The sequence below is a fragment of the Chelonoidis abingdonii genome, chromosome 4 (assembly GCF_003597395.2).
Source record: "Chelonoidis abingdonii isolate Lonesome George chromosome 4, CheloAbing_2.0, whole genome shotgun sequence".
Classification (NCBI taxonomy): Eukaryota; Metazoa; Chordata; order Testudines; family Testudinidae; genus Chelonoidis; species Chelonoidis abingdonii.
This window is the reverse complement of record NC_133772.1, coordinates 87,439,864-87,467,574: the sequence shown is the minus strand read 5'-3', so window position 1 is coordinate 87,467,574 and position 27,711 is coordinate 87,439,864. Positions and strand designations below refer to the sequence as shown.

The following is a 27,711-nucleotide window of genomic DNA, read 5'->3' as shown; positions in this document are numbered from 1 at the left end:
GAATTGTTGTCCATAAGAGATTTTATTTTACTGATATTGATTAGATTTGAAGAATGGCTCCTCCCTTTGGAGTCTGTCAGTACTATTACCCCCCTTAAACAGGGGACTTAATCCACTCTTTATTACCCACAGCACTACTGCTTGATTTGAGCTCCTCTTTCCTATGCAAAATAGACTAGTAGCATTACTTCATGCATGCCAAGCTTGGATCTGCTCAAAATACCCTAAAAGATTACCTGGTTGTGATGTCAGTATGGTGGGCTGCTCTTAGTTTGGCTTCTATAAACATTTGCACTTGTTCAAATACTTTCTACTCCTGCATCTCACTTTAGGCGGCCTGGTCTACACTGGGGAGGGAATCGATCTGTTAAGCAACTTCAGCTATGTGAATAATGTGGCTGAAGTCGACGTACTTAGACCTACTCACCGTGGTGTCTTCACTGCAGTGAGCTGACTGCTGCTGCTCCCCTGTTGACTCCGCCTGCACCTCTTGTGGCGGTAGAGTACAGGAGTCGACGGGAGAGTGCTCGGGGATCGATTTATCGCGTCTAGTTTAGACGATCCGGTGGGTAGTGTAGATATACCTGGAGATTGTCTCATCTATATCCTGTAGTGCTGTTGCCACAAAATCCTGTGAAAGTAATGAAGTCCAGTCAGTTGGTTTGTTATCAGGGAATCAGACTCCAAAAATCATATAATCATATCAGGATTGGAAGGGACCTCAGGAGAACCGTCTGCTCAGAGCAAGACCAATCCCCAGACAGATATTTGCCTCAGATCCCTAAGTAGCCCTCTAAGGATTGAACTCACAACCCTGGGTTTAGCAGGCCAGTGCTCAAACCATTGAGCTATCTCCCTGCAGGTTAGGAGAGAAAATAAAATTCAGCACAGGAATAATGCTAACTATGATGGATACAGAACTCCAGTCCCTTTTATCATTTCCCCTGCACATCTTGGCCGTGTAAGCTCTTCAGTGAAGCAGTTCATAGAGCTTCTGTTCAGTGGTGCAGCAAAATTACTTAAAGTAGATGATGTTGCTGCACCTTTGCAAATTTTAAGGCATCTGCTGCCAGACTTCATTTTTAGCAAGTCACGCGGCTTCTCACTTGTGTTTCTTCTCTGCTAGCACACATAACAGAAGGTTGTTTTAGATTTCCTTTTCCTCCTCATGTTACACTATAAAGTTTCTGAACTGATTTCAGTACTTTGATTAAACTTCATCTTAAATCTTTTCTTTCATTTCTGGCCCAGCCAATTTATAGCAACAGGTTAAAGCTACACCACATCTGTTGTTATTGAGTGTAGCAGTGATTGGTTGCTATTTTTGCAAGCAGGGTTACAGATGATGATGTAAATGAAGCACTTTGTCCTTTATTAGATTGTTTTTTATGTAGCTAAAAACGCAAATATAGACTGACCACACAATCAGGCTGCATTCATTTTTGTCCTATCCCATTCTATATAGGTTCTTATTCTTCCCTCGTTGATGTAGTGTCTACGTTCCTTCTGTTAGTATATTAAGTGACATGGCTAACATCTGTTGTGTAGGTTATTCTTCTACTTATCCTCTCCCCAGAGGGAGAATTGTGTGCAGAATGGAGTGTTCTGTTTTGATAGTTTTTAAAAAACTGGAAGCCCAAAAGCCAGTTAAGTATGGCTAAACTTACAACTAGTGAAATATGTAAACATTAAAAGTTCTTAAAGCACAGTGCATACTATTTCTTTGGAATCCATATAAGAGCAGATATCTGATTTAGCTTGCTTGAATTACCAATTCATATACCAAACTTAAATTGAGATTAAAGTGAAAGGTTTACCTGCTTTTCCTGTGGACAGCTAAATATATTCCTTGTAAATAGTTTACTTACCTAAATAGCCTGATAGCTGATTTTAAGTTTCCAAACTGAATGCAGCATTCAAGGTGGAGATAGCTTTTCTGCTTGTAAGATTCTGAAGGAGGCATTTGAATGATTTATTGTGAGGCTGATACAGAAAATATGACAATGGCACATGCCTGTTCCAATTGCTGTCTTCATAGTCCTATCTCCCAGCTTGGGACCTGAGAAACTGACATAAAATTCTCAGCCATGCTACCTACTGTAAGACTACTGAGCCTGCTTTTGGCAGGGATTTTTTTAATGGTGAAACTCCATGAAATTGAAGTTCATTTGGAGTTTGTCATTAGAATTTAAGACACTATCATTTGGGTTTTGTTCTTGAAATATTTCCCTCTAATGTCTTAGAAATCAGATTATTTGAAGCTCTTTCTTTCCTTTTTTTTTTTTTTTTTTTAAGGCTCTTGTGTGTGTCTGCCCATGTGCAAGATTACTAAAATACAAAGCTTTTTTTCAGCAGTAGCATTTTGACATCCAACAATGAAATTCATCCTTAAGAGGGATTCTAGCTTTCATCCTAAATTGGTAAATTGAGCTGCTCATCTTCTTCCCTCTAACCAAATATAACAGTTTGGGCTACAATCTTCTGACTTCATTTAGGGAATGTCAGACCTTGAGAAGCTTCACTTCTCTTGTGGTTACAATGTGTTTAAATCTATGTTGCCTGTTCTGATATGATACCACTCTGACTTTTTTTCAGCGAATGTATTGTTTTCTCAAAATCCAGTCAACAGGAAGAATGGACATAAGAAATATCTAGTTACAAGCAGGAGGGACTAGGTGATAGCAGTCTAGAGTTGTCAAAACGCTTGCTTGGTTGGTAACTCATCAGTAGTTATGCTTTATTTTTTCTTTCTAATTTATTTTAATAGTGTAGGATTTTTCCAAATTCCAGTTTTCTGGACTGCAATCAAAAGAATCTAGCAAATACATTATGCATCGTCTTCTACCTCTTAGGCCTGACTCATCAGTCCAAACAAAATTTTATGGGATCCTTCAGGAAGAGTGTAAAACAGGAATCTCATTGAGAAAATGACTTTTTAATCCTTTTACTCAATATCCTCCTAAAAATAAAGTAAATACAAATTGACTTCTCCAACACATTGGTGGGAAATGTCCCCTGATTTTCAGAGGGTTTTGTTGTCACCTATTAATTGACACTAGCATATTGACCAGTGTGTCTTGCTCAACTAAATTCACAGGTCTGACTGTTAATTGCAGTAGAATAGCTTCAAAGAGCCACTCCAGCTACACCTCTACCTCGATATAACGCTGTCCTCGGGAGCCAAAAAATCTTACCGTGTTATAGGTGAAACCGCTTTATATCGAACTTGCTTTGATCCACCAGAGCACGCAGCCCCTCCTCCTCCCCGAGCACTGCTTTACTGTATTATAGCCGAATTTGTGTTATATCGAGTCACGTTATATCGGGGTAGACGTGTATTTAAAAAAAAAGGTCTGTGGATAGTGAGCCCCTGCTAACCCTGATATCTGCACTGTGCCAAACATTTAGTTTGTGACTGATAAGTAATAACTCCTTCATTTTGAAACTTAAATACATGAGGAATGTGTCACATCAAAGATCCCAGTATAAATACAATGCAGGATTAATCTTGCATGGGTGAGGTCATGGCCTATGAAATGTTTGCACTCAGATAATCTGAAGTGTTGTTTAAAACTGCACTTGGATGCAGAAATAGACTGCATCTAAACATATGATTATAATTTCTATCTCCGTCCCATGAGTAGTCAACAAGACGTACTGTAGCCAGAAAAAGATAAAAGCAGTACTACAGCATTGGTTGCCTGCCAGCTAAGATTGAGTGGTACTTAACTAAAAATGTGCTTTCATGTTCTGACGATGTTGGAAGTTTAGAAAAATTAATTTGAAGAAAAAATTTCAAAGTGAGCACTGTGTAGATTTGTCAACGAAATTTCTGTAACTAGCATATTCTGTTACTGCAAGTTAATAGAGTCAGGATGCTAATTGTACTTACAATGTCTCCCTGGTAGAATAGACACTTAGAGTACATTAGAATTTCATTGCTTTTGAAGCCCTTTGTCCTATTTTGATGCAGTGGCACAGCAATCTTGTTTGTAGTTAAGGGGTCATTACATCCATTTGCCGTCTTATTAATATCCTTCTTGATGTGAACAATGAGGTTTGCGCTTTTCTATTGGTTGGCTGCATTACCAGTTGGATTTAAATTGCACATATATTAGTGTTATACTCAGACACTATTGATGTATTTTTGAAGCCACCTTACTGTCAATTAAAGAAATGTATATTGCAAATTGCAAAATCATTAACTTCATGCAGGATTTAAACTTGCAGTTCTGTTGTATGTTACTCCTGTGCAAGGAGGCAGTACAAAGACAAGACTGTGCTTTCTTGTCTCATGTCATATCTGTTTTGGTTTTAAGTTGCTTTAGTGTGTACTACCAGTCTCTAACTTGTCATTCATTTGTAAAAAATGATGCATTTCTTTTAATATATGTTCTTGTTTTAGCAGGTAAAAGAAACATAATTTAATTGTTTTTAAAACATACATTATTTATCTCTAAACTATTAACTCTTAGTGCTGTTTAAAAAACATTTTGCATGTTATCTTTCCGATAACTTTTTGCTGGGGTGTTCAAAGAAAGTCATGTTTAACAAGTGCTTTGCTGAGAGCAAAATTAATGATTAACCATCCCTGTAAAAATGAGGTCACTTCTGGTGAATCTGTTTAGCTTTTGCTACATCTTTTAAAAGCTGTTACTTAGTTTAATACAATAGATTTTACTCAACTTGGCAGCAGCATCCAGCCCCTTCTTATTAGGTACCTCACAGTGTGATTAATTCATTAGTTCCCCAACTAATATTCAGTATGTCCCGTCCAAGTAGAGGAGTTCTTGCTTTTAAAAAAATCTTTCTTTGGAGCCTCTCTGCTGATATAAACCTTATGTAAGAACATCGCTAAGTTTAAAGAATGTATGTATGTTTAGATAGTAAAATGTGTAGTAAACATGAAATAATTACATCTGAAAAGAATTACAGGCTGAGAATGAAGGGCGGGTGGGGAGAAGTCAGGAAACGCAAGGTTAAGATTGATGATCCCTTGTCCCTTTTGAGTTTCCTGGCTTTGCTTTCCTGGTGTCAGCCTTAGTTTTGTTTAAATATAGAATTTTGTGTTTTAACAATCAGTTTGACTCTCAGGATATGTATAAACATGCAGATCTTTAGTATAAAAAAGCTTAACTATTGGAACATTGGTATAGATGGTGTCTTAAACTGCAGTGGGGAATGAGATGAGATTTTTCCCTGCTGTGGGTAGAGAGATCCTCTGCTGGTTACTGCTATACCATTAGATTGTAAGCCATCCTGTAGGAAACCATCTTTCACTGGCAGAGAGATGAGCTGGATTATCTCTAACTTGAATAATTCTATGACATTGTGGCATAGTGTGCCACCTCTGCAAATACTTTGGAGGGATAGCAAAGGCAGCATCATGCTCTTTAGGAGCCTGCCATTAATTATTGAATGGACATGTATATAGACATGGGGGTATGAGTTAGCGGGTGTATGGGTTCTAACTCAAGAAGATTTTACCTACCTCAGATGTATCTGAGTGTTTAGTCTCTTGTTAGACTTTGGCACCAAAGGTGAAGCCAGTAAAATATGAGTGAATGAAACTGCATGGTAAATACACTTGAAATTTGCACATCTTACCTAATTAACTTGTCCATTTTTGTTTAACACCCCCCCACCACCAAAATCAAGCCCATGGTGTGAAGCTATGTAGAGCACTCTCGTTCAATTATTTCACTGAATAACCTTCCCTCTGTGAGCTGACTTCTGTTGGATATACTTCAGAGACGCCTTATTCATCCTGAGGCTCTGGGAAGTACGATGAATGCTTAGTGTTCCTCTTTTGTGTAAAGAGGTAACATTGGAAAGCTTCAGAATGAGTTTTGTGAGGAAACTCATCTTGAAAGTGGGACAGTTAAAGCACAGATAAAGAGGATGTTCAAGATTCCTGTTAGGGGGTATAGGACCCCAGGACATAGGGAAGTGCAAGAGAAGGGTGGGCACAAAAATGATCAATATTGTAGAGTACTTGCCAAGCTTAATTCTTTGTTTAGCTTGAACAGCTTCAATTTAAAAAACAGGCTTCTGAAACAAGTGAACTTCTTGGTATTTACAATAAAAAAAGAAACCAACTTCAGAAATAGCAACAATTCCTTTGCTTTCAGAGGAAATTGAGAGAGCACACAGAAGTAGACCCTCAGAACTTTCAGTCCAGAACAGTGATCCCCAACCTTTTTCGTCTAGTGGGCACTGGACGACGAGCTACCAAGGACCGTGGCTGGCGGATGAGCATTTGCCAAAATGCCGCCGAGAAGCAGCAATGTCTAGGCATCGCTGCTGACAAGCAGCAGCATCCAGAGTCGTTGCCACTGAAATGCTGCCGACAAACAGCGTCATCCAGAGGTATCACTGCTGAAATGCCGCCGAAAATCAATGGCATTTCAGCGGCGATGCCTTTGGATGACGCTGCTTCTCGGCAGGATTTCAGTGGATACTCGTCCGCTGGACAGTACACGGGCACACAAAGATGCCCTGGCGGGTGCCATGGTACCCACGGGCACCTCATTGGGGACCTCTGGTCCAGAGCAAGTGTTTTATGGCTGAGTTCTAAATTCCAAAAACTGGATTATAGTGGAAATGGGGTCCCAAAAGTGTCTCTCTGTATTTAACTGTGTGCTATTCCGGCAATTTTAGATGTTTCTCCAGTTTGCAAATATTTGTTTTGGGAATCCTCATTTCATGTGAAGCAAACTCTTTGTTACGATAAAAATTAAAAATTTTCATTTCTCAGTGGTCTTAAACTACAGAATCTGGATTGTTTAATCTCCACGCCTGCTGCCAAGTTGGATTTATAACCTTACTAAAGAGAACTAAACAGGAAGGCTGCTGCAAACAAAATAACCACTTTGCATGGAATTGGGTCTCAGGTTCAGTTCAGTTCTCATTTCCCTCTTTTCACCTGTTTTGGGGCTGTAGCTTCTGATCTTATTAGCATTCCGTGTACAACCTGTTTATCTGCATTTTCATGGGATTTTTCACATTTGCCTTTCGCATTCTCTATGGCTAACTCTAAACACCCCTTACTTTCCCTCCATTTCCCAACTCTTGTATGTACTTGTTGGTTTGAAACTCTGGGACACTTTAGCTACCTACAGTAATAGCACTCGACTTGTCCCCCCTGTTCCTCCAGGAAAGGAAGTTCTTCAAAGGCTTCTTTGGAAAAGTAAGTTTAATGCCTCATTTGTGCTTGCACTATAAGGAGTTACATCCCTGGTATAGCACTGTCATAGATCAGAGTGTTATAGAATCCACAGCAATCCATTTCAGAATGTGTCTACTTCTGACTGAGATGACCTGGAATGACGCTTGTTAAGAAAATAATCTGGGTAAAAGGCAGCCCAAAATAACCATCTATTGACAGGCTGATGGTATACAAAATTCCAGTTTTTAAATGGTTTGGTCTTCCTGACAAAACCACAGCACTAGATTGGTAATGCTGTTAGTACTTCCCCTCTGGTCTCCTGAGCTCAGATTTGGACTAGGTCATATGGAAGACAGACTGATGTATTAGAAATTTGTTCACATCCTGAAATCATTGCAGAGTTGACCCTGAACTGTAGCTTTCGATAGCGTAGGGAGAAAATACTGGTAGGCACAGTGTATCCATATTACACCTTCCTTTCCTGAGAACCAAATTAAATTAAGGCCATATGAGGATGGGGCAAAAATTTAGGTTTTGTTGATATATTTTTCTTACCAAAGTTAAGATAATGCATAACACTGTGGGACTCAGAAACCTGCTGTCTGCGATATTTCATTTCAGTGCAATGCTACTCAGGAAAGCACCCTCTTAGTCTGAGAGAGAGAGAGAGAGAGAGAGAGTGTGTGTGTGAATATAAATTCTCCATGTTGGTGTACTCTACTAAAAGTTATTTTGCATGGGCACACGTTCTTACAGGGCAAAGATTGTAATCCTCTAACAAATCAAATTGCATTCCTTTAGTACATCAATAATCTGTGCCTTCCTTGTACATGGGGAACAGAAGCTATGTTAAAGCAAAGTTAAAACCTTTTTACATGGTTTAACTTATACAGGACAAATGAGGATTTGATTTTGAAATATCTTGTAAAGTGTAAGCTTAGCTTAAACACCTGTTAGTGGTTTGAATTTTAAAATGTTTTTATTACATTTTCTGCTTAAAGAGGAAAAGATTTTATGGCAGATTCTCTGATCAGAAGTTTCTTCCACCCTGCTTGGGGAGTAAAAGCAGAATTACTTTCAGTAGACCTTTGGAGAAAATTAAAGTTCTTTGAATAGGTGCACCTGGTATTCCAGGGCACTGGAGCCAGAGAATCTCACCCAGCAGTACCTGTATGAGTGGCACTCATGCCTTGTAGCTGTAGTCACTCCCGTAGCTATGAGGCTGTGCTGTCGCAGTTGCTGTCCTCCCCCAGTTCCTTCTCACCACCCATGGCTGGAATCAAAGCTCTGTGTGGTAGTTACCTCACGTTTTCTACCTCCTAATTTTCTGAGTTTTCCCTGCCTCTTCGTGTATATAATCAGTAATACTATAGATAGTGTTAGTGAAGTTAGGATACTTATTGCCCTGCATTATGCCCTCGCCAGTGTTCAAGCATTGCCTGTTGAGGGGAGGGGGGTGCTGAATAGCGATCCCTGTACGAGTTGCTTGCTGGGTTTAGGTGAGGGACATGCTAAGGAGTGATGCTCCATTTGTAAGTTGTTTACCAAAAGGACCAAGGTGGCCAGAGACTTAAGCGTGAAGCAGAACTTTCTTAAGCATGCTATATGTCCTGTTTTGGCACCGAGGGCCACATCTGATTAGTGGTCACCTTCAGACTGGGTGATTGAGGCTCTCCCCCTTCCAGTGCTTGCATCTCCCCCAAGAGATGGAGGAGCTGTTCAGCCTCTGCGGGCGCTGAGGAAGAAGTCTCATAAAACTGATCAGGACCATCTCAGCCCTTGTGGAGTTTCCTTCTTTTCCAAAAAGGGTACAGACCAGCACCATACCACTTTCAGCACACAGGTTTGAGCAGGTCCACCAAATACTCCTTGGTACCAGGCTGAGACCACCAAGAATCTCTATAGTTGATTCCAGTTCCAGCTTTAGAGTGTCCATTGAGTCTGTTACTGACAACATAAATGCCGACACTGACTGTCTCCATGCTGGTGGCATACAAAGTGGCTGCAGATTTACTCTGCCTGTCTGTTCCAGACTCTACACTCATCCAGCACTTTTTTGAGGCCACAGCCTCCACTGTCTAGTTGACACCATCTGGTCGTGTCGTAGAGACACAGGGTCCATCAACACTGCGGCCTATAGAATTGAGGTCAGTGCCAGGCCCAGCACCAAGGACTTCGGTGACACCGGTACACTCCTCAGCACCAATGTTGTGTCCTCAGGAAATCCTGCCTTCTGCTTCTGTACTACTGCTGACCTGTTTAGCAATGCTTTCTCCAGCCCCAGGAGTGGGTGACACACATTCAGTACTGGCTGTGCTGATACCTCATTGGCAAGAGTACTGTTGTCTGTCTGCTTCCCCCACGAGTCTCACTGCATTCTTTAGGGATCATAGAATCGTAGGACTGGAAGAGACCTCAAGAGGTAATCTAGTCCAGTCCCCAGCACTCATGTCAGGATTAAGTATTATCTAGACCCCATCCCTGATAGGTGTTTGCTTAACCTGCTCTTTAAAATCTACAGTGAATAAGATTCCACATCGTTGTAGGAAATTTATTCCCATGGTTAAGCACCCTGTAAGGAATTTTTTCCTAATGTCCAACCTAACAGCCCTTGCTGCAATTTAAGCCTGTTGCTTCTTGTCCTATCCTCAGAGGTTAATGAGAACAGTTTTTCTCCCTCCTCTTTATAACAACCCTTTAAGTCAGGGCTGGGCAAACTATGGTCCTCGGGCTAAATCCGGCCCGCTGCCATTTTAAACCGGCCCTTGAGCTCCCACTGGGGAGCAAGGTCTGGGGCTTGCCCTGCTCAGGCACTCCAGCCAGGGCACAGGGTCAGGGACCACTCCATGCGGCTCCCAGAAGCAGCAGCATGGCCCCCCTCTGAGTCCTACGTGCTCCAGTGACACTGTTTCAATGGGAGTTGCAGGGACAGTGCCTGTGGATGGGGCAGCATGCAGACCTGCCTGGCTGCACCGCTGCAAAAGAGCCGGAGAAGGGGCATACCACTCCTTTTGGTAACCGCTTGAAGTAAGAACTGCTAGAGCCTGCACCCATGAGCCCCTGCCCCAGCCCTGATCCCTGTCCTGCCATCTGAACCCCTTAATCCCAGCCCAGAACACTCTCCTGCACTCCAAACTCCTCATCCCCTCAGACCACCCCCATTCCCCTGCCCCAGGCCAGAGCCCCTTCCTGCACCCTGAACTCATTTCTGGCCCCACCCCAGAGCCCTCATCCCCAGCCAGAGCCCTCACCGCCTCCCGCATCCTAACCCAATTTTGTGGGTATTTGTGGCCCACCATACAATTTCTATTCCCAGATGTGGCCCTTGGGACAAAAAGTTTGCCCACCCCTGTTTTAAGTACTCAAGGACTGTTAATCATGTACCCTCTGTCTTCTCTTCCCCAGACTAAACAAACCCAGTTTTTTTTTTCAGTCTTTCCTGATAGGTCGTATTTTCTAGACTTTTTTTAAATTATTTTTGTTGCTCTTCTCTGGACTTTCTCCAATTTGTTCACATCTTTCCTGAAATGGAACTGGACACACTACTCCAGCTGAGGCTTAATCAGCACGGAGCAGAGTGGAAGAACTGCTTGTGGTGGCTTGCTTACAACACTCCTGCTAATACATCACAGAATGTTTGCTTTTTTTGCAACGGTGTTACACTATTCACTCATATTTAGCTTGTGATCTGCTGTGACTCCTGGTATACTCTGGTGGTGCAGAGGTGCTATTATGGCAGTCAGCAGCAGCACCATTCGCTGCACTTCATTGGGCAGTCTTTTTCCACAAGGCAGCAGGACTACCCTGGAAAGGGTCATATGTCCTGGAGGCAAATGCCTTTTGGTTCTGGTTTCAGTGTGACTTTTCCCTGTCCCCATCCTCTGGCATCTACTAAGCACCAATTTTGTCTTGTGTATCCAGGGCGGTGATCCAGTCATGATTTTTACATTCTTGTCCTCTGTTTGGGGACAAGATGACTCATTTTTACGATGCTTGGGACTTGATTTCCATGGACAGCTGGGTCCTAACTCAATCTGATATTGCTTATGCCATCTAGTTCCTTTCCATCCTTTCTCCCTTCCCTCCTTTCCATCCCTTTTCAAGGACCTCTCTTGTGAGACACTGCTCCTCGAGTAGGTTCAGTCTCTGCTAGATTTGGGAGCTGTGGCGTAGGTTCCTCTGCAGCAACAGGATTGGGGGTTTTATTCCTGGTACTTTCTGGTTCCCAAGTCCAAGGGAGGGGTGAGACCTGCAATCTTAACAAATATCAGGTTCATGGACGCTCACCCTAAAAACTATCCTCATATTAAATCACAATGACTGGCTTGCTGCCCTGGACCATCAAGATACTTATTTCCACGTAGCGATTTTGCCGAGCCACAGGAGATTCCTATGGTTTGTTGTGTCAAACCAGCATTATCAATACACCAAACTCAGTTCCCCGGATCTTTACCCAGTGTATGGTTGTGGTGATTGTATACCTCAGGAAAAAAGAGATTCATATCTTCCATATCTGGACAATTGGGTGCTGAGAGGCAAGTCCAGGGAAGAGGTCCTCTTATGTGTACATCTCAGTACACTTACTCAATTGCTTGGGCCTCACCCTAAACAGGAAGTCAGCACTGATCACCATTCAAAAAATCTAGTTCCTTGGGGCCCTAATAGATTCTAGTAGTCTGAGATGTTTTCAGATGATTTGTCACCTTTTGTCTGGAGCTCAACCCTCTACCACAACTTGAGTATGCCTGAGGCTGCTGGATCACATGACTATGTACACACACATGATCCATTTTGCCAGATTGCGTCTTTGCCCCCACCACATGCAGCTGAAGTCAGTCGATCATCCGACCCATCATCCCTTGGACAGACTTGTCCAACTTCCTCTACTGATCCGGGTTGCCTTATGGTGGTGGAGGTTCAGGGCAGTATATGCCAGGGCGTTCTTCTTGCTTGGCCCCTACCGACTAGGATTATTGTCAATGACAGTTCCTTAAGAAGCTGGAGAGCACATCTGGGGTCGCTGAAAATTCAGGGCCTGTGGTCAGAATAGGAAGCTTCGCTGCATATCAACATCCTCCAGCTTCAATGACTGTCACACTTTCCAAGATCACACCAAGGGCTCAGTGGTTCACATACTCACGTCGTGGTGGTATTGTCGGTATTATGTGAACAGACAAGGAGGAGCACAGTGTTCTGTGTCAGGAGGTGATCTTGCTCTGGCAGTTCTGCATCCCAAAGAACATTGCTCTGGTGGCTGATTGATTCTTTACCCCTAGTTCAAGTAATTTGCAGATTGACTTAGCAAATGTTTTCTCTGAATCAGGAGTGGTCTCATAAGCCCAGTTGAGGCACATCTGGCAGCGATTTTGGTGTTTCCAGGGGCAGTTGGTATTTTTGAATATTATAGTAACAAGGTTCTTGAAAGGAGTATCTCATCTGCACCCACCAGTGAGAGAAAAAGTCCTTTGTGGACCCTTGGTACAGTCTAAGTGGCTCTGATGGGACCACCATTTAAGCCTCTGGCATCTTTTTTTCTCTCCTTGTGCCAAAATATTGCATTTCTGGTAGCAATAACGTGCAAGGAGCGTGTGAGAGTTGTAGGCCTTGATGGCAGAGCCTCCTTACACGCAGCTCTCCAAAGACAAAGTGACCTTGTGGCCAGGCACTAAGATTTTATCTAAAGTGGTTTTTCAATTAATTTTAACCTAGTGGTGTGCTTACCTATGTTCTTTCCTCAGCCACATTCAGCCCTAGCAGAGCAGTTTCTTCACATGTTGGATGTCAGGCAATGCCTAGCCTTTTACCTGGACAGGACTAAACCTCTTCGTGATTCTCCATGTCTGTGTTGTGTGCAGACTGAATGAAAGGACAAGCAGTCTCTTCGCAGGTGATTTCTAGGTGGATAACGTCCTATATCAAAACAGCTTATGAAATAGGTCTGACAACACACCCACGAAAGGTGCAACTTCATTCTGGGAGAGCTCATGCTATGTTGATGGCATTCTTAAATGCTATTTTAATACTGGATGTCTGCAGGGCTGCCATTTGGTCAGCTGTACATAAGTTTCTGAACCATTATGCCACTGCGCAGCATGCAGAGCAGACACAAACTTGGGAAGGCAGTTCTGCAATCCTTGCTTAAATAGACCCCAAGCCACATCTCCTGTGAAGACTGCTTGTGTCGCCTACATGGCATACTTGGCTGCATCTCCTCAAAGAAGAAAAAAGTTACTTACCTGTATTATAACTGTTCTTTGAGATGTGATGCAGAAGGGTATTCCGCAATCCTCCCTCTCCGTTCCGCATCAGTCTATGCACTTCACCTTTCGTGTGAAGGAACTGAGTGAGGCTGGGGCTCCTCCCCCATCAGATAGCTGGGGGAGGAGCTACAGCCATGAGTACAACCATACGGGTACTGCTAGGCAAGATTCTCTGGTTGCTGGGTGCACACACACCCCTACAAAGAACACCTCTGTATCACGTCTCGAACAGTTACAGTAGAGGTAAGTAACAGTCTTTACAGTACACGCCACATAGAGAAACAGCTACATCTCCATCCATATTTCTGTAAGCTGGGAAACGCACATTCTGCTATGATGGGTATAAATAATGAAGTGAGAGGCTTTGACTCAAGGCCCACGTATCATATTTGGGAGATGTGTCATATAGGACAGATCTAATTAGATTGCTGTGTTGTAAAAGCAACATTTAAAGACTCTGCCTAAAACAGCTGCAACAGTTTGACTGGAAGTTTGTGCTGTTTACAGCTTAGAATTAAAAATGTTTCTTACCTAATGGCGAAGGGAGAAACCACAGTTATCACATTAAATGAGATGTCGGCTCTCTTTACTATATATTGGCATTCCTATCCAGTGTCATGCTAACTAATCAAAAGTAGATATGTGATTGGGTAGAGGAACATAAATTACACACAGCAACTCTTAAAGAGCACTATCTTGCACACACTTTCAGGAAAGAGAGCTTATTAAATACTTGAACTTATAAGACTCAGCAACTCCTTTTTCTGATAAGCAGTATTTTGCTACAGTTTTTTTCTCAACTTGCTCTTTGTTTTTTGCAATTTCCAAAAATAAAAAGATTTGATTCCCTTTCAGTCCATTAAGTTTTCAATCAGCATTTAAAAACAGTTATCCTAACCACTAGTGGAGGTATCATTTAAGAAATTGGTATGTTAATTGCCTAAATTATGACATTGAAGTTGTCTTGCAAATCTAGGGGGGAAATCTGTCTTTCATATAACAAAGTATAGCTTTTACCAGGAATATCTGTAATAAATTGTGTTTAACATGCACCTTTGGCTATGTTCCCTACTGATCAGCTTCCACTGAAACTAAGTCAGGTGTTCCAAAGCTTCTAGAAGTTTATAAGTACCACAAGTGTTTAAAAAAAAAAAAATCTACGCAAAATGCTTGATGTGATAAGAAATCAGACCTGGACCAGTGACATATGAATAGATCTATCTGTCAACCATCCAGGCTTGTGCTTCTAATGAGAGATATCACTTGTGGCTAACTTTGAAAGGTTCCAAGGTAGTACACCTTAAAATCATAAAATTAAGTATGAAAATTCTATTTGAAGGTCATTAAAAGTTCCTAAAGCTTCATTTTCTGAGCCCTGTGCAACACATAAACATATGTCCTGCCTTTATAGATGGAAGGGTGCAATTTTTTTAAAATAAAACTTGTCTGCGGTGGAGTTGTGATGAGTAAGCTCAGGTGAGATGGTCAGCACATGTATACCACTGGCACATGTATTTATCTGTAAAGTGTAGGCATGCGTATGTCAGGGACATATGCCTGTGTTTGCCAAAAGCTGGGAATGGGCAACGGGACGGATCTCTTGATGATTACCTATTCTGTTCATTCCCTCTGGGGCGCCTGGCATTGGCCACTGTCAGAAGACAGGATACTGGGCTAGATGGACCTTTGGTCTGTTCATTCCCTCTGGGGCGCCTGGCATTGGCCACTGTCAGAATACAGGATGCTAGGCTAGATGGACCTTTGGTCTGACCCAGCATGGCCATTCTTAAGTCTGAGTATATATACATAGAAATTATAAATGTGTCTGTGTTTTTGTATAGGGTTCAGACTTCAGAGTTGACACAGCAACAGAATGAATGGAAACAACTCATACCTCTTAAGGTATGTGTCTACATCGCAATTAAAAGCCTGCGGCTGACCTATCTAACTGGCTCAGGAAGGGGCTGTTTAATTGTAGTGTAGATGTTTGGGCTTGGGCTGGAGCTTGGGCTCCAGGACCCTGTGAAATGGAAGGATCCTGACAGCCCAAGCCCAAACATCTGTACTGCAGTTAAACAGCCCTTTAGCCCTAGCCCTGTGAGCCCGAGACAGCTGGCACAGGCCAGCCGCATGTGTCTAACTGCTATTCCCTTAAGCCACGTCTACACTTGGAGCTAGGAGTGTGATTCCTGGTTCACATAGACATGCACTAACTCTCATTGAGCTAGCATGCTAAAAATAGTAGTGTAGCCTCGGCACCACAGACAGTGATGGGCGGAAGCATGGGCTAGCCACACTACGGACAAATCTGTGGGGTCCAGATGGGTTTGTATTCAGAGTGGCTAGCCCATGCTGCTCCTCACTGCTGCCTCTGGTGCCATGGCTACACTACTATTTGTTGTGTGCTAACTCAATGAGTGCTACCCTGAATGTCACGCCGCCAGCTCCAAGTATTGGATGTAGCCTGAGTTGCTATTTTAGTTTAAGGCAGTGCTAACTGGCTGACATTCAGAAATCTGTCTTAATCTAACTGGCTAGAAACTTTGTATTTAAAAATGAAATATTTTATTTTGCAGCATGAGTCTCAGTAGTCAGCTAGATGCATAGTGGTCAGGATTGTTTTACTTTGCTGTTTTAAAGCTTTTAATGTCACAAAACTTGCATATAGACATGTAACTTAGTAATTCCTCATTGCCTCTTAATTTTAACATCTTAACTGCCATGAGAAACACTATTCTTTAGGAAAACTTGAACTTCAGTCTGCTGCTTTCTTCTACTTACTGACGTCCATTTTTAGGCATTAATGTAACCGACTGATCAGTGTGTGGTCATGCATCCCCTCTGTGCCTGGTCCACAGAGAATGCAAATCTTTTATGGCTCTCGTCTTGCAGACTCATGCTTTTAGCTCTGGAGGTACCTAGTTCAGTCCTCCAATATTGATCAAGATGGTGGCTATCACATTGGCACAGATTAGAAACTCGTCATAAGAGTATGTTCAGAAGTAAGATGTTCCTGCTGATTCCAGACTGAATTAGAGCAGATCTGATTTAGCATGGCTATGAAGCCTGTACTTTAACAGCATTGATATACAATAATCCAAAAGCTACCTGTATGGAGTTGAGGGGCTGCTGTAGTCTCTGCATATATCCTTGGTGGAAATCAAGATGGAGTTCCCTAATAACATAGGTTGAGACTATTTCGGTCCAGCATATCTTGTTCATTTGCATGTCTGATACTTTCAGCACCTATAACTTTTGGCTTTTGCTCACTCACACTGTTGATTATACTTGATGTAATATACTGGGGTCTCTGGCACTATTTAATTTATATAGCCTGGTGAATGGAATGTCTTCTGTCATGGTGGAGTCAATACTTCATGCATTGTATGTCTTGGCGGCCCCAAATATTGCTACCACAGTAAGCGCCATATGCACAGATACTCATATCTCCATTCTGACCATTGGCACAATCCTCTCACTTTGCTCCACTGATTATGGGAGTTGTTCTTTGCACTTTGTGCCTTGTCAGGCTGTCAGCATTCCCTTCACACAGTTTAGTAACTTGAACCAAGCTGGGAAGGGTAAGCTAAGGATTCAGCAGATGGAAGAGCTGTAGAAATTCCACACGTCTAAAGGGACAGAAAAGGAAAATGTCACTTGCTGAATTTTAGAGGATCTGGGACTGTGCGAAAAGGATAACCAAAGCTTTCCCATTTAATTTAGAGACTATCAAGAATCTCCAGCGAAAATGGGAGTTCCTTGCGGAAGTCTTAATAATTGGGCTTCATTATTTATCTAATTCTTGACGAGGTGATAGAATAAGAGTGCAAGGACCTCTAGAAGAATTTTCAACTTAGTATAAAAAATAGCAAAACAAACATCTTGTACTATGAGACTGCAGGCTGTCTCTCTACATTTGGAATACAGACTGCAAGGATTATAGTAAGAATTCTGTGAATTTGTTTTTGAAGCAAGTCTTAAAGGTGGGCTCTGGTAGGAAAGTTTCAGTCCTTGATTTAGGAGGTGACAGTCCTATGCTGGCAAGCTTGGATTTGCACTGTGCAAGAAGTGGCATACATATTCTCATCTTCAGTTTCTTCATTCTGAGAAATCCGTGGTAGAGTTTCATGGCTTCATTAAATTGGGATTTGGTGATATGTGAGTAAAGGATGAGGATATACTTTGCTTGGGATCAATGCTTGCTTCTAGAAGCACATGGCTGAGTTTGTTGTTTTCTAAAAACAGTTGTAACAAGTTTTGCCTCTTTAGTAGTTCTTGAAAAGACCCTTCCCTGAAGCTTTACTCTCCTGGAATGAGGTTGTATTTACTGTTTGGAGAAAGTTATGTTTTCCTTATTCTTCCCACCCAGCGTCATCACAGACCTTGCTTTTTCCTGGTTTTTATATTTGCTGAAACAAAGATCTTGATTAACATGATGGATGGTTTAAAAGAAACTGTTTTCTAAAACTTGACTGTTCTAAAACAAGTCAAAGGAGACACATCTAGATTTGTGAAGAATTTTGAAGTTTTGGAAGTTGTTGATTGAGAGCTGGGCGCACAGGCCCAAAGAATTTGGCTATCCCATATTTACTGCCTTCTAAAACAAAGAATTTTAGAAATCACTTTATTTATATATTGCAGTATTTCCTGTTTGTTCACCCTGGTTGATACCCTACATTCTAAAACTGCCTCTTTCCATAGCTTTCTTCCCTAAAGTCCTCCTTTAAATGAATCTTCCATACAGTTCAGTTCCAGGTACCATTATCAGTGTTTATCTTAATATGCTGGTCTTCCCCTGTATCTCACTGATTCAGAAATCAGGGACAGTCAGTTGCAACAAACTGCAAAGTCCTCTCTCCCACCCCTTCATGTTTCCTCTGATAACGTAACTACTGTGATACCAGTGAAGGCTTACCACTCCAGCACACAATAAAATATCTTTATCCATACACTGTAATTCTAAAATCAATATTGCATAAATGGAACATTCATTGGCTTTAAATTGGGATGAATCATGGACTTCAGCGGTGCTCCAGTCCTTTGTGTATTAGGATAAGTAACTCATGGAAATGAGTGATGTAGCCATAGAGGAACCATTTTAAAAACCGCAGTTCTTACTCAGGAAAGCCACCAGAGATCACTCATTCATCCACACTTTAGCCTGAGGGGTGATACCCAAAGATCTCACTGAGACGGCAGTTTACAGTATGGACCGTTGTGGTGTGATGGAAGCCTAGTGTATGAAGCAAACCAGGGAGACGGGAAATTGTTTATTGGGCCTAGATGTGAAAAGGATAGGTAGGCAGGCATGAAAACTGAAGTATAGATTTATTTTTTTTTAAACAGTCATGAGTAGGAAAATGCAATACTTTGGAAAAGAGTTTTTTTTCTAGCTGCATTTCTGAATAACAGCCAGCAAAATGGTATTTTTAACTAAACTGAAAAACTGCTCCATCTCTAATGTGAGATGTCATTCTTTAAAAATTGTTTTATCTGATAATGGGTGTTATGCAGTATTTTGCAATTTTCTCTTAAATGAAACAATTTAATATACAAAAAATAAATGGCACTTTTAGCTTTTCAAGTTCTTTCTCTCAGCTTCACATGTTTGTTGTTCTCCACTCACAGCCAGGTAGAAGCTCCCACAGTCAAATTTTGGATGCTTGCCAAAGTGCTCCGTAACAAATATTAACCTTTTCATCTTGTAACACATTGCTCTCTAGACATATTAAACATTTTTTAATAAAGGTATATCCTACTTGCCTTGTCTCACTGCATGTTTAGTGCATAGCTAATAGCTGAAAAACATATTTAGCGTTAATGCTCAGTGCAGATATTATGCATTAAAGGTACATAGCACTAATAACATTTTGCAGGTGGTTCTAATACTATGATTTAAGGTGATGCCGTGATTCTGCCACACAATTATTGGGGAAGAGGGCTAGGGTGGTGGAAATACCAGGTAAGAGTTCTTACATTGTTTAAACTTGTGCCATAGAAGCTACCTGTGGTGTAACTCCTTATGCATTAGTGTTATCTGAATTTTTAATTTTCTTGGTTGACCTTTTAAAATGGGTGAACAATTCAGTCTTGAATTCTTTGCCTATAAATGAATGTATTAACCTGTCTTTAACTTCACCTGTGCTATTCCTTTCCCTTTCCCTTCCCCTGTCTCTCCTCATTTGCATTGTGTTTCTGAAAGACTGGCTTTGGCTTGGTTCTCTGAATGTTTTGCAGTTTGATTTGAGTATCTGGCTTTGGGCATCTCTACTGAACTTGGACTTCATCTGCACTTACTATTGTGGTTCTCGGAAAGTGGAAGTGGGTGTACAATCTGATAACATTGCTGTAATACTGTGTTTTTCTCTTTTCTTCCCTTGAAAGACTGGAAGGAAGGCAGTTAAGGCAGTCCTGTGGGTTTCGGCAGATGGACTCAGAGTTGTAGATGAGAAAACTAAGGTGAGACTTTGATTTTACATTGTATCAAAATGCCTATTCTTTTTTGGACAAGTACAGGTCTCTGAAAGAGAGGCCTACATGCACATGACCAGTTTAATTATTCATTACTTAGTGAAAATAAACTGAAATGCTCAGTGAACCATTTGAAATGCTTATTTTTATTGTCTTATTCTGCAGTGTGTCCTGTGCTCATCTGACTAAACATAGCAATTAATGTGAGCCTGGAAGCCTGTTTTTGTTTTCATCTGCCAGGAAAGCACATTTGCCTAATCATTTCTATCCACATAGTACATGCAGAGTTCTCCTGACCCTGATGCCCTTTATGTACTAATAGAGATACATGAGAGATTAATGCATAAAGAAATTTATATTGATCAATCCAGATTACAGTGCATCTGAAGTTCCAGATCATTGTATCTTATAAGCAAGCTTCCAAAAATGCAGCAAGGGAGTTAAATAAAACATACAGTAAGGAGACTATCTCTCTGAGATTTAGGTAGGTAATGTGAAAAATGACTTGTCTTTTTAAGTAAGCACCTCTTTACACTCTTGGTTTTTTTGCGGGGGGGGTTTCCTTTAGGATCTTATAGTTGATCAGACAATAGAGAAGGTTTCTTTCTGTGCTCCGGACCGAAATTTTGACAGGGCATTCTCTTATATCTGCCGAGATGGCACTACCCGGCGCTGGATATGCCACTGCTTCATGGCTGTAAAGGACACAGTAAGTTGAGTGTGATAGTGTCTGCATTTAGCTTCTGCTGTGGCTAGAAGCAGGAAGAGCTGCACCCTGCAGATATTTGAAATCTATATGTAATAAAATTTAAATTTACCTAGAGAATATGCTCCAAAGGTTTTGTACCCTAAACCAAAGTATTGTATAACTATTTAAATGGTTGCAACTCTAATTCTTTGTTTGAATTGTTTGCTCCCTGATTTGTGGTAGCCTAGTCATCTTATGGAGAGAGATGGTACCCAGCACGGTGTATAAATGGAAGGCAGTCAGAACAGAACTACGCATTTAAAAATAAAGACAGAAGATACTTGTATCTGAAAATGTGTACAGCTGAAAACTGAAATAGAAATGACAGTCTCTGAGGTAAAAAATCTATAGAGGGTATTTAAATGTAGACCTGGTGAGTGTTTTGAGCAGGGCCACCTGGGGGGAGGGGGCAAGTGGGGCAATTTGCCCCAGGCCCCGCAGGAACTCCGCAAGCCCTGGCCCAGCAGCGGTCCAGGTCTTTGGCCGCGTTTGGCGGTGGGGGCCCTTCAGTGCTGCCGAAGACGTGGAGCGACTGAAGGGCACGCTCCGCCGAAATGCCACCAAAGACCTGGACCACCACCAGGTGAGTACAAGGGCCGCAGCTGCCCCACTTTGCCCCAGGCCCTCTGAATCCTCTGGGTGGCCCTGATTTTGAGGCCTCTTGTGTGCAAACACACACAGAAGGCAAAGACATTCTAATCCTCAGAATTAAAATTAAACTGCATAAATTGTGATCACCTTTTGGCTTTTAAATATTAAAAGGAGACTGGGAAGCCGGTTACTTCTGTCACTACTTATAGGACAGTACGTTTTTTTTGAATTCCAGACATCAGCAGTAATATTGGAGTTATCTTTTTAGAAGGCTTGAAATCTTTTTGTACAATAATAAAATCACTTTGTGTGCCTACACCCAGGCCAACCAAGGTCAAACTAGACTGAGTCAGGAAGATTCTTCGCACTTAACTGCTGTTGTGATGAACCTCCCTTCCTGGCCTCTCATTTTCTAAATAGGGGGATAAGATGTGGGGAAGCTCCCTTTTGTATCACAGTAGCCTTGTTCTTTGTTTAGTAAAGCTGGGGTCATTATGGACCCATTTGTAAATCTTAATCTTGAGAATATTACGGACAGCCATTTTTCAAAAAGTCTGCCTCTAAGTACTAGTTTAGGCCTGCAATCAGGGTCATTACAGGAACAAATACTCAAGATTTGTGAGTCAGAGCCCTCTGAAAAATTTCTACCTCTGTAACAGTGGCAACCTTGAGTGCAGAGTTCCTCTGAGCACAGTTGAACCCAAAGGCAAATTATTCCACTAGTATCTTAGTAGCAGTTGAACTGAACAGCATATCTGGCAATTTCTTACACTGGGCTTTTCCAGCAATGTTCATGTAGTAACAGAAGTGAGTCTTTGTACATAAAGAGTTAATTTAAACCCATGCAGTATGACTAGGCCTAGCAGTTATCTGAGGCTCCTTAATAAGGTGCCTTCCCCAAGAAGAATCTAATCACTGAGTAATATATGAAACACGTCTGTCTGTTTGTGCCAGTTCCTATATGATGCAATGTCTTCTTGTACAGGGGGAACGGTTGAGTCATGCTGTGGGCTGTGCGTTTGCAGCATGCCTGGAGCGAAAGCAGAAACGAGAGAAGGAGTGTGGAGTGACTGCCACCTTTGATGCCAGCAGAACCACATTCACAAGAGAGGGATCATTCAGAGTCACTACAGCTACTGAACAAGCAGAAAGAGAGGAAATAATGAGACAGATACAGGATGCTAAAGGTAAAGGACTGCTAGTTGTGTGATTTTTTGCTTACCATGGACAATCTGTGCAAGTCTGACTCATAGTCTATGCAGAGAATAAAGGATTTACTTCCTCATAAATCCTACAGTTCTGGGCAAAACAAAGCTAATCACATGGTGCAGCACGCTTGTCATTCACTGAACATTTAATGTCAGCGTAAAGATATGAAATATGATCCCAGCTACCTTCAGTTCCCTACATGCCCCCTAGAAAATCAGAAGGCACTGATCCATGTGTGAATGCAACTAGAAAAAGCTTCTACTTTGTGTTTGTTTTTTAGAAGGTAGGTTAAAAGGTGTCTTGTAGAGGGAAGATGGTAGGTCCCAGGATAAAGGGATTTACAATAAAAATGGTCCAGGAATTTTTAAAAAGCTTTTTTTTAAAAAAAAATCAGTAAGGATAAAATCAAAAATGGCTGGATTTTATAAGTTTTAAACTCTGGCTTTACACCAAAAATATATATATCTTTCTGATGTTGATGACACTGTCCAGTTTACTGGAAAACTGATGGCTTTATACCCAAAGAGAAAATATTGGAGATGTAAAGGTATCCTTTGAGTCAGTTGCATTTGTCGCTTTTTCTTCATTAGTCTGATGAATAAGTGATAATGGGGTTATACAGAGTTGCACAGTCAGAATGAGGGATCTGAAGTAAGAGTGTTAAAGGTTCTCGAATGTTTTAGGGTTTCTGTAAAGGTGGCTCCATCTTCAGACCCAATTTTTTTGTCAAATAAATAAACTACTAAGTGAGTTGGGGCCTTCTGTATTTTGTAGTAGCCTAGTAATATTACAGAAAGTAGTATTCTCCATAGGATATTTGACAATTCAGTAGATTATCTCTAATAAAAACTCCCATAACCAGTTTCATACTTCAATTCTGATCTTGCTAAACGTTAATCTTGATATATCTTGTAGTCTTCATCAGCCACCCATTGTTCCCAATACATTAATTTTAAAACTTACTAAATGAAGCTTTAACTCAGAAATCAATGTCACTCCAGGGAATGAATCATAGAAAATACCGTCTCTAAGGTGTGAAATCTTTCTCAATGAAGACTTAATAAAGTTTTTTCAGTTGAGTGAGCAGCATCCTGAGTAGTTGTGGCTAATAGGAATTGAAGGGGGCAGGACAGCCCAGTAAGTTTTCTTTTAATACCTATTTATTTTCTTTCCAAAAGCCTGCTTCCCTTTTTAATAAAACTGTTGGATATACTCAACCTTTAAGCGTTTATTCTAATAGTTTTATAGCCATCTATCCCACTGAGCCTATATTGATTCTCCAGAGTAATGTTTGCCTTTCAGATCTCTGTCTCTTGAAAGAAATTCACTTTAAGAGATGCTTGGAAAGCAGCAGCACTCTACAGTTGGGAGGGTTCTGTGCACATTGGTTTCTCTACTTAAATAGTGATTAATTCTCCTAAAAATGAATGACTTACTCCACAGCTAGAGAGGTGCATTTTTATACCATATCCCATCCATTATGAGTTGTAGCACATGCAATATCTAGTAAGAGGTGCCTCCTAGGCAGGAATTGTTATTGTAGTGATATAGTATTATCAATCTGATATGAGGACATTAGTTTGTAAGTGCATTCACTCGTGACCTAATCTGGGCTTAAACCTCTACATGTCCAAAACTAAACTTGGTCCACTGCATCACCAGGAAGTAGGTTTCAAGTGACATAGCAAAGATGCTTAATTTTTAGTTCTTACTTTGAGCAGCTTTTGGTGTAAATATTAACTAGTGACTGGCAGCTGCTCTGTCTGGAAAGGTGAATACAACTGAAGAACCTGCCTCTTCATTGTGTTCTGAGATAAACCAGACACTTGCTTTCTGGGACATGTAAACTTTTTAGTGAGTTTAATTGTGTAGAAGTAATACTAACAATTCTGTCCCTATGCTGTTCACCTCACAATTTCGCACGGATTTACAAAATAAGTATGGGGCTGTATTTTTAATCTCACAAGTTTGTGTTTGGTTGGGGGTTTTTTGAGCCACAAGTAAAACTGAATTGCTATTGGTTTAGGAACACCTGACATACCACCACCTAAAAAGGAATATACATTTTACACAGCGCCTGCATAGTCTTAGTTAGTGTTAGATACAAGTGTTTGCAAACAGTTGCCAATGGTGAAACACAGCTGTAGAGAGCTGATTTTTCTGTTCTAATATTAACACTTTGATCAACAAAGACAGTTTTAACTATAATTACAGCAAGTTTATCGTCTGAAAACACCAATATTTCTGACCTAGGAAAAGTGTTTAACAGTGCTTCACTTTCCTAAACTTATGTCCTGTTTCTTTTCACAGCTGAAACAGAAGTGAAAACAACAGCAGCTCCCAGTGCTACACCCAGTAATACTGCCCCATCTCCTGGCTCCCCAGCCTCTCCCACTGCTGACCTCACTGCCTCTCTAGATAAAGAGATGAACCATCCCCATGCTATCCCACGAAGGCATGCCCCTATAGAGCAACTTGCTAGGCAAGGCTCTTTCCGAGGTTTCCCTGCCCTTAGTCAAAAGATGTCCCCCTTTAAACGCCAGCTGTCATTGCGAATAAATGAGCTGCCTTCAACAGTGCAAAGAAAGACCGACTTCCCCATGAAGAACTCAGGTAAAAGCAAGAATGTGTTCTACCACAGTGGTTCTCAACCAGGGGTCCAGGGGCCACAAGCAGGTTTCAGGTGGTCCGCCAAGCAAGGCCAGCATTAGTCTCGCTGAGGCTCAGGGCAGAAAGCCAAAGTCCCACTGCATGGGGCTGAAGCTGAAGCCTGAGCATCGTTGCTTCGCAGGGGGGCCCTGCAGCATGGGGCCCCAGGCAGTTGTCCTGCTTGCTACCCCTTAACATCAGCCCTGGCTTTTATATGCACAAAAACAGTGGTTGTGACACAGATGGCCTGTGGAGTTTTTATAGCATGGGGGGGTCGGGGGCTCAGAAGGAAAGGTTGAGAACCCCTATATTGTAACATTGTCCTTTGCAAGTGCAGAAGGCAAAAGTTTCCTTTCCCTGCATGCCTCTTACCTCCTGGTTTTAACCATGCAGTTAACTTGCTGAGTGCTATTGAATGTACCAGCTCCTTCTTTCCACTTCGCTTCAGATGGCCTGCTGCTAACAAAAGTCACCCCTCAGAAGAACTATGTTGACAGGGAAGGGATTAGGGTTTCATATGTAAATCATCAGCACAAGGTAAACTGACTTGTTCTTGGTGTTTGAGACTTCCAAGAAAAGCTCAGAGGTGTTGGTGAATTAGTAAATGGCACTGTTCCCTCTGTCATTAAACCAAAGCTGAGTGTGGTGGTAGGGGGCTCTGTACTCATAATGGCTTTTGAGATGTAAAACACTAAAGTGTTGACCACTTGTGATCATTAAAGATCCTGTGACCTTTTTCACAAGTGTTATCCTAGAGGTCCCTATCAAATTCTGCCTCCCTAAATTCTTCTTCAGAACAGTTACATGAGCTGCTTTTGCCTCCCCCAACTAAAACTATGTTTAGTATTAAGTGGTGCAAAGTAGCTGTATTTCAGTAGTGTGTGGTGCCATGTCTAGAAAACTTCGAAGCTTTCACACTAAATCATCCCAATACAAATGTAAGTAGTGACGATTATGCAATATATTAATAAAACACACATACATACGTACATATATATCCCAGTAAGTAGGATATCATGCTGCATGGCTTATATTCTTATAGCCCCATTTTAAAAATCTGAAACCTTAAAGTTATGAAAAATAATACTGAATAACGGCAAAAATAACAGGCAGTATTTATATGTCTTCATTCATTCTTAATCTTTTCATCTTTAAGCTCTGATGTTAAAGCAGAAGTTGCCAACTAGTTTCACATCTGTTTAACATCTGGTAATGAACAACTTAGTACTAGCTAAATACATTCATGTTAAGAATTTATTCTACTACTGTCCCATTTTTGCATTTGTCCTTTCCATTCAGTATCCAGTTAAATGGGTTCTGTGGAGGTGTCCCGATAAAGTACTATCTTGAGTAAGCATGTCCCATTTAAGTGGTGTACACTCCATTCGCTTTTGCCCAGTCTTCCTGAGTTTTTCATGTCACTTGTAATCTCTCCGCTCCTGTTGTTTTGCTTCCATGTACTGCTGAACAGTGTGGGGCTGATATCCAGAGGCATTTTTGGAGAGCAATACAAGTTGGAATATCTGGAAAATCTGACATTTCAGCACCATTTGCCAAAAATACCTCTCACTGTTTCCACACACGTACTGACACAGGGGGAAATGAGATCGTCTCGTTATGGAATAGACATATAAAAGCTTAACTGTCATGGTTTTATTAAAGAAATATACACAAATTTAAGCTAACGAAGTAGTAAGGATGTGGCAAAATCAAAGTGAGTTCCCATTGTACATCAAATGGGCCCATAACAAATGATGATATTGAATTATACTACATGAGCTGCAATGCCTCAGCAATTTGAGAAAGTGTCAACCTCACTTTGTGTTTCCTGGCTTTTAACTGTCACAGCTGTAACCCCATACAAGTAAGGAATTGTCAATGGTGTTCCTTACAACTTCACTTTCAGAAAAGCCCGTCCCACAAAATACCTTTTAGAGGGCAAAGTATTTGATCATTTCCTGAATGACAACTACACCTACTGCTACATCTTATTAGCCCCTGTGAGCTGGTGTCCTGTAGTTTGAAGCATATCATTTGGATTGTAACATCCATTTTACATCTTGAATCAGATGCCTTGTGAGCCATTGATATGTTGCATAAGACAATATAATGTACAACTGTCTTATGTCTGTAACAAGGCTGTGTAAGAACTTGTTTTCTGAACTTCCTGGGAACAAAACCTGATACAATTACATGTTAATAACGGATGGCCTGTCCTATCAACCAGGAGAGAGGCTGTGAGAAACTCACTTCAAAACTGGAAACCCAATACTTAGGGTGACCAGATGTCCCGATTTTATAGGGACAGTCCCGATTTTTGGGTCTTTTTCTTACATAGGCTCCTATTACCCTCCATCCTGTCCCGATTTTTCACATTTGCTGTCTGGTCACCCTACAAATACTCCAATTTCTCTCAGGGATAAAACTCCCCAAATATACTGGATATGGCTTTGTGTTTCTACTGCCCAGTCTTCACCATGGATTGAGAGGGTGGTAAACCCAATCTACATATAAGGCTATCCAAGTCAACAGAAGGAAAATCTTCTGAGATAAGGAACTTGGGCGCATGTTTAATTGCTTTAATATTTACTTCATCTTTCCTGTATCCCTTAACT

General features: G+C 41.3%; 1 protein-coding gene across 9 annotated transcripts in view; it reads left to right on the top strand.

The window, feature by feature from the left end:
• The window catches only part of NUMB (NUMB endocytic adaptor protein), a 135,022-nt gene that overhangs the window by 99,407 nt on the left and 7,904 nt on the right, over positions 1-27,711 (top strand). For 6 of the 9 annotated variants that reach the window (XM_075065430.1, XM_032781361.2, XM_075065427.1 and 3 more), the window contains 5 exons: positions 7,157-7,189; positions 19,813-19,887; positions 20,468-20,608; positions 22,224-22,425; positions 24,758-25,060. In XM_075065430.1, the coding sequence (XP_074921531.1) occupies positions 7,157-7,189; positions 19,813-19,887; positions 20,468-20,608; positions 22,224-22,425; positions 24,758-25,060 (754 nt within the window). The remainder of the gene's footprint in view (positions 1-7,156; positions 7,190-19,812; positions 19,888-20,467; positions 20,609-22,223; positions 22,426-24,757; positions 25,061-27,711) is intronic. The other 3 variants (XM_075065432.1, XM_032781359.2, XM_075065431.1) reach the window with 1 other exon arrangement.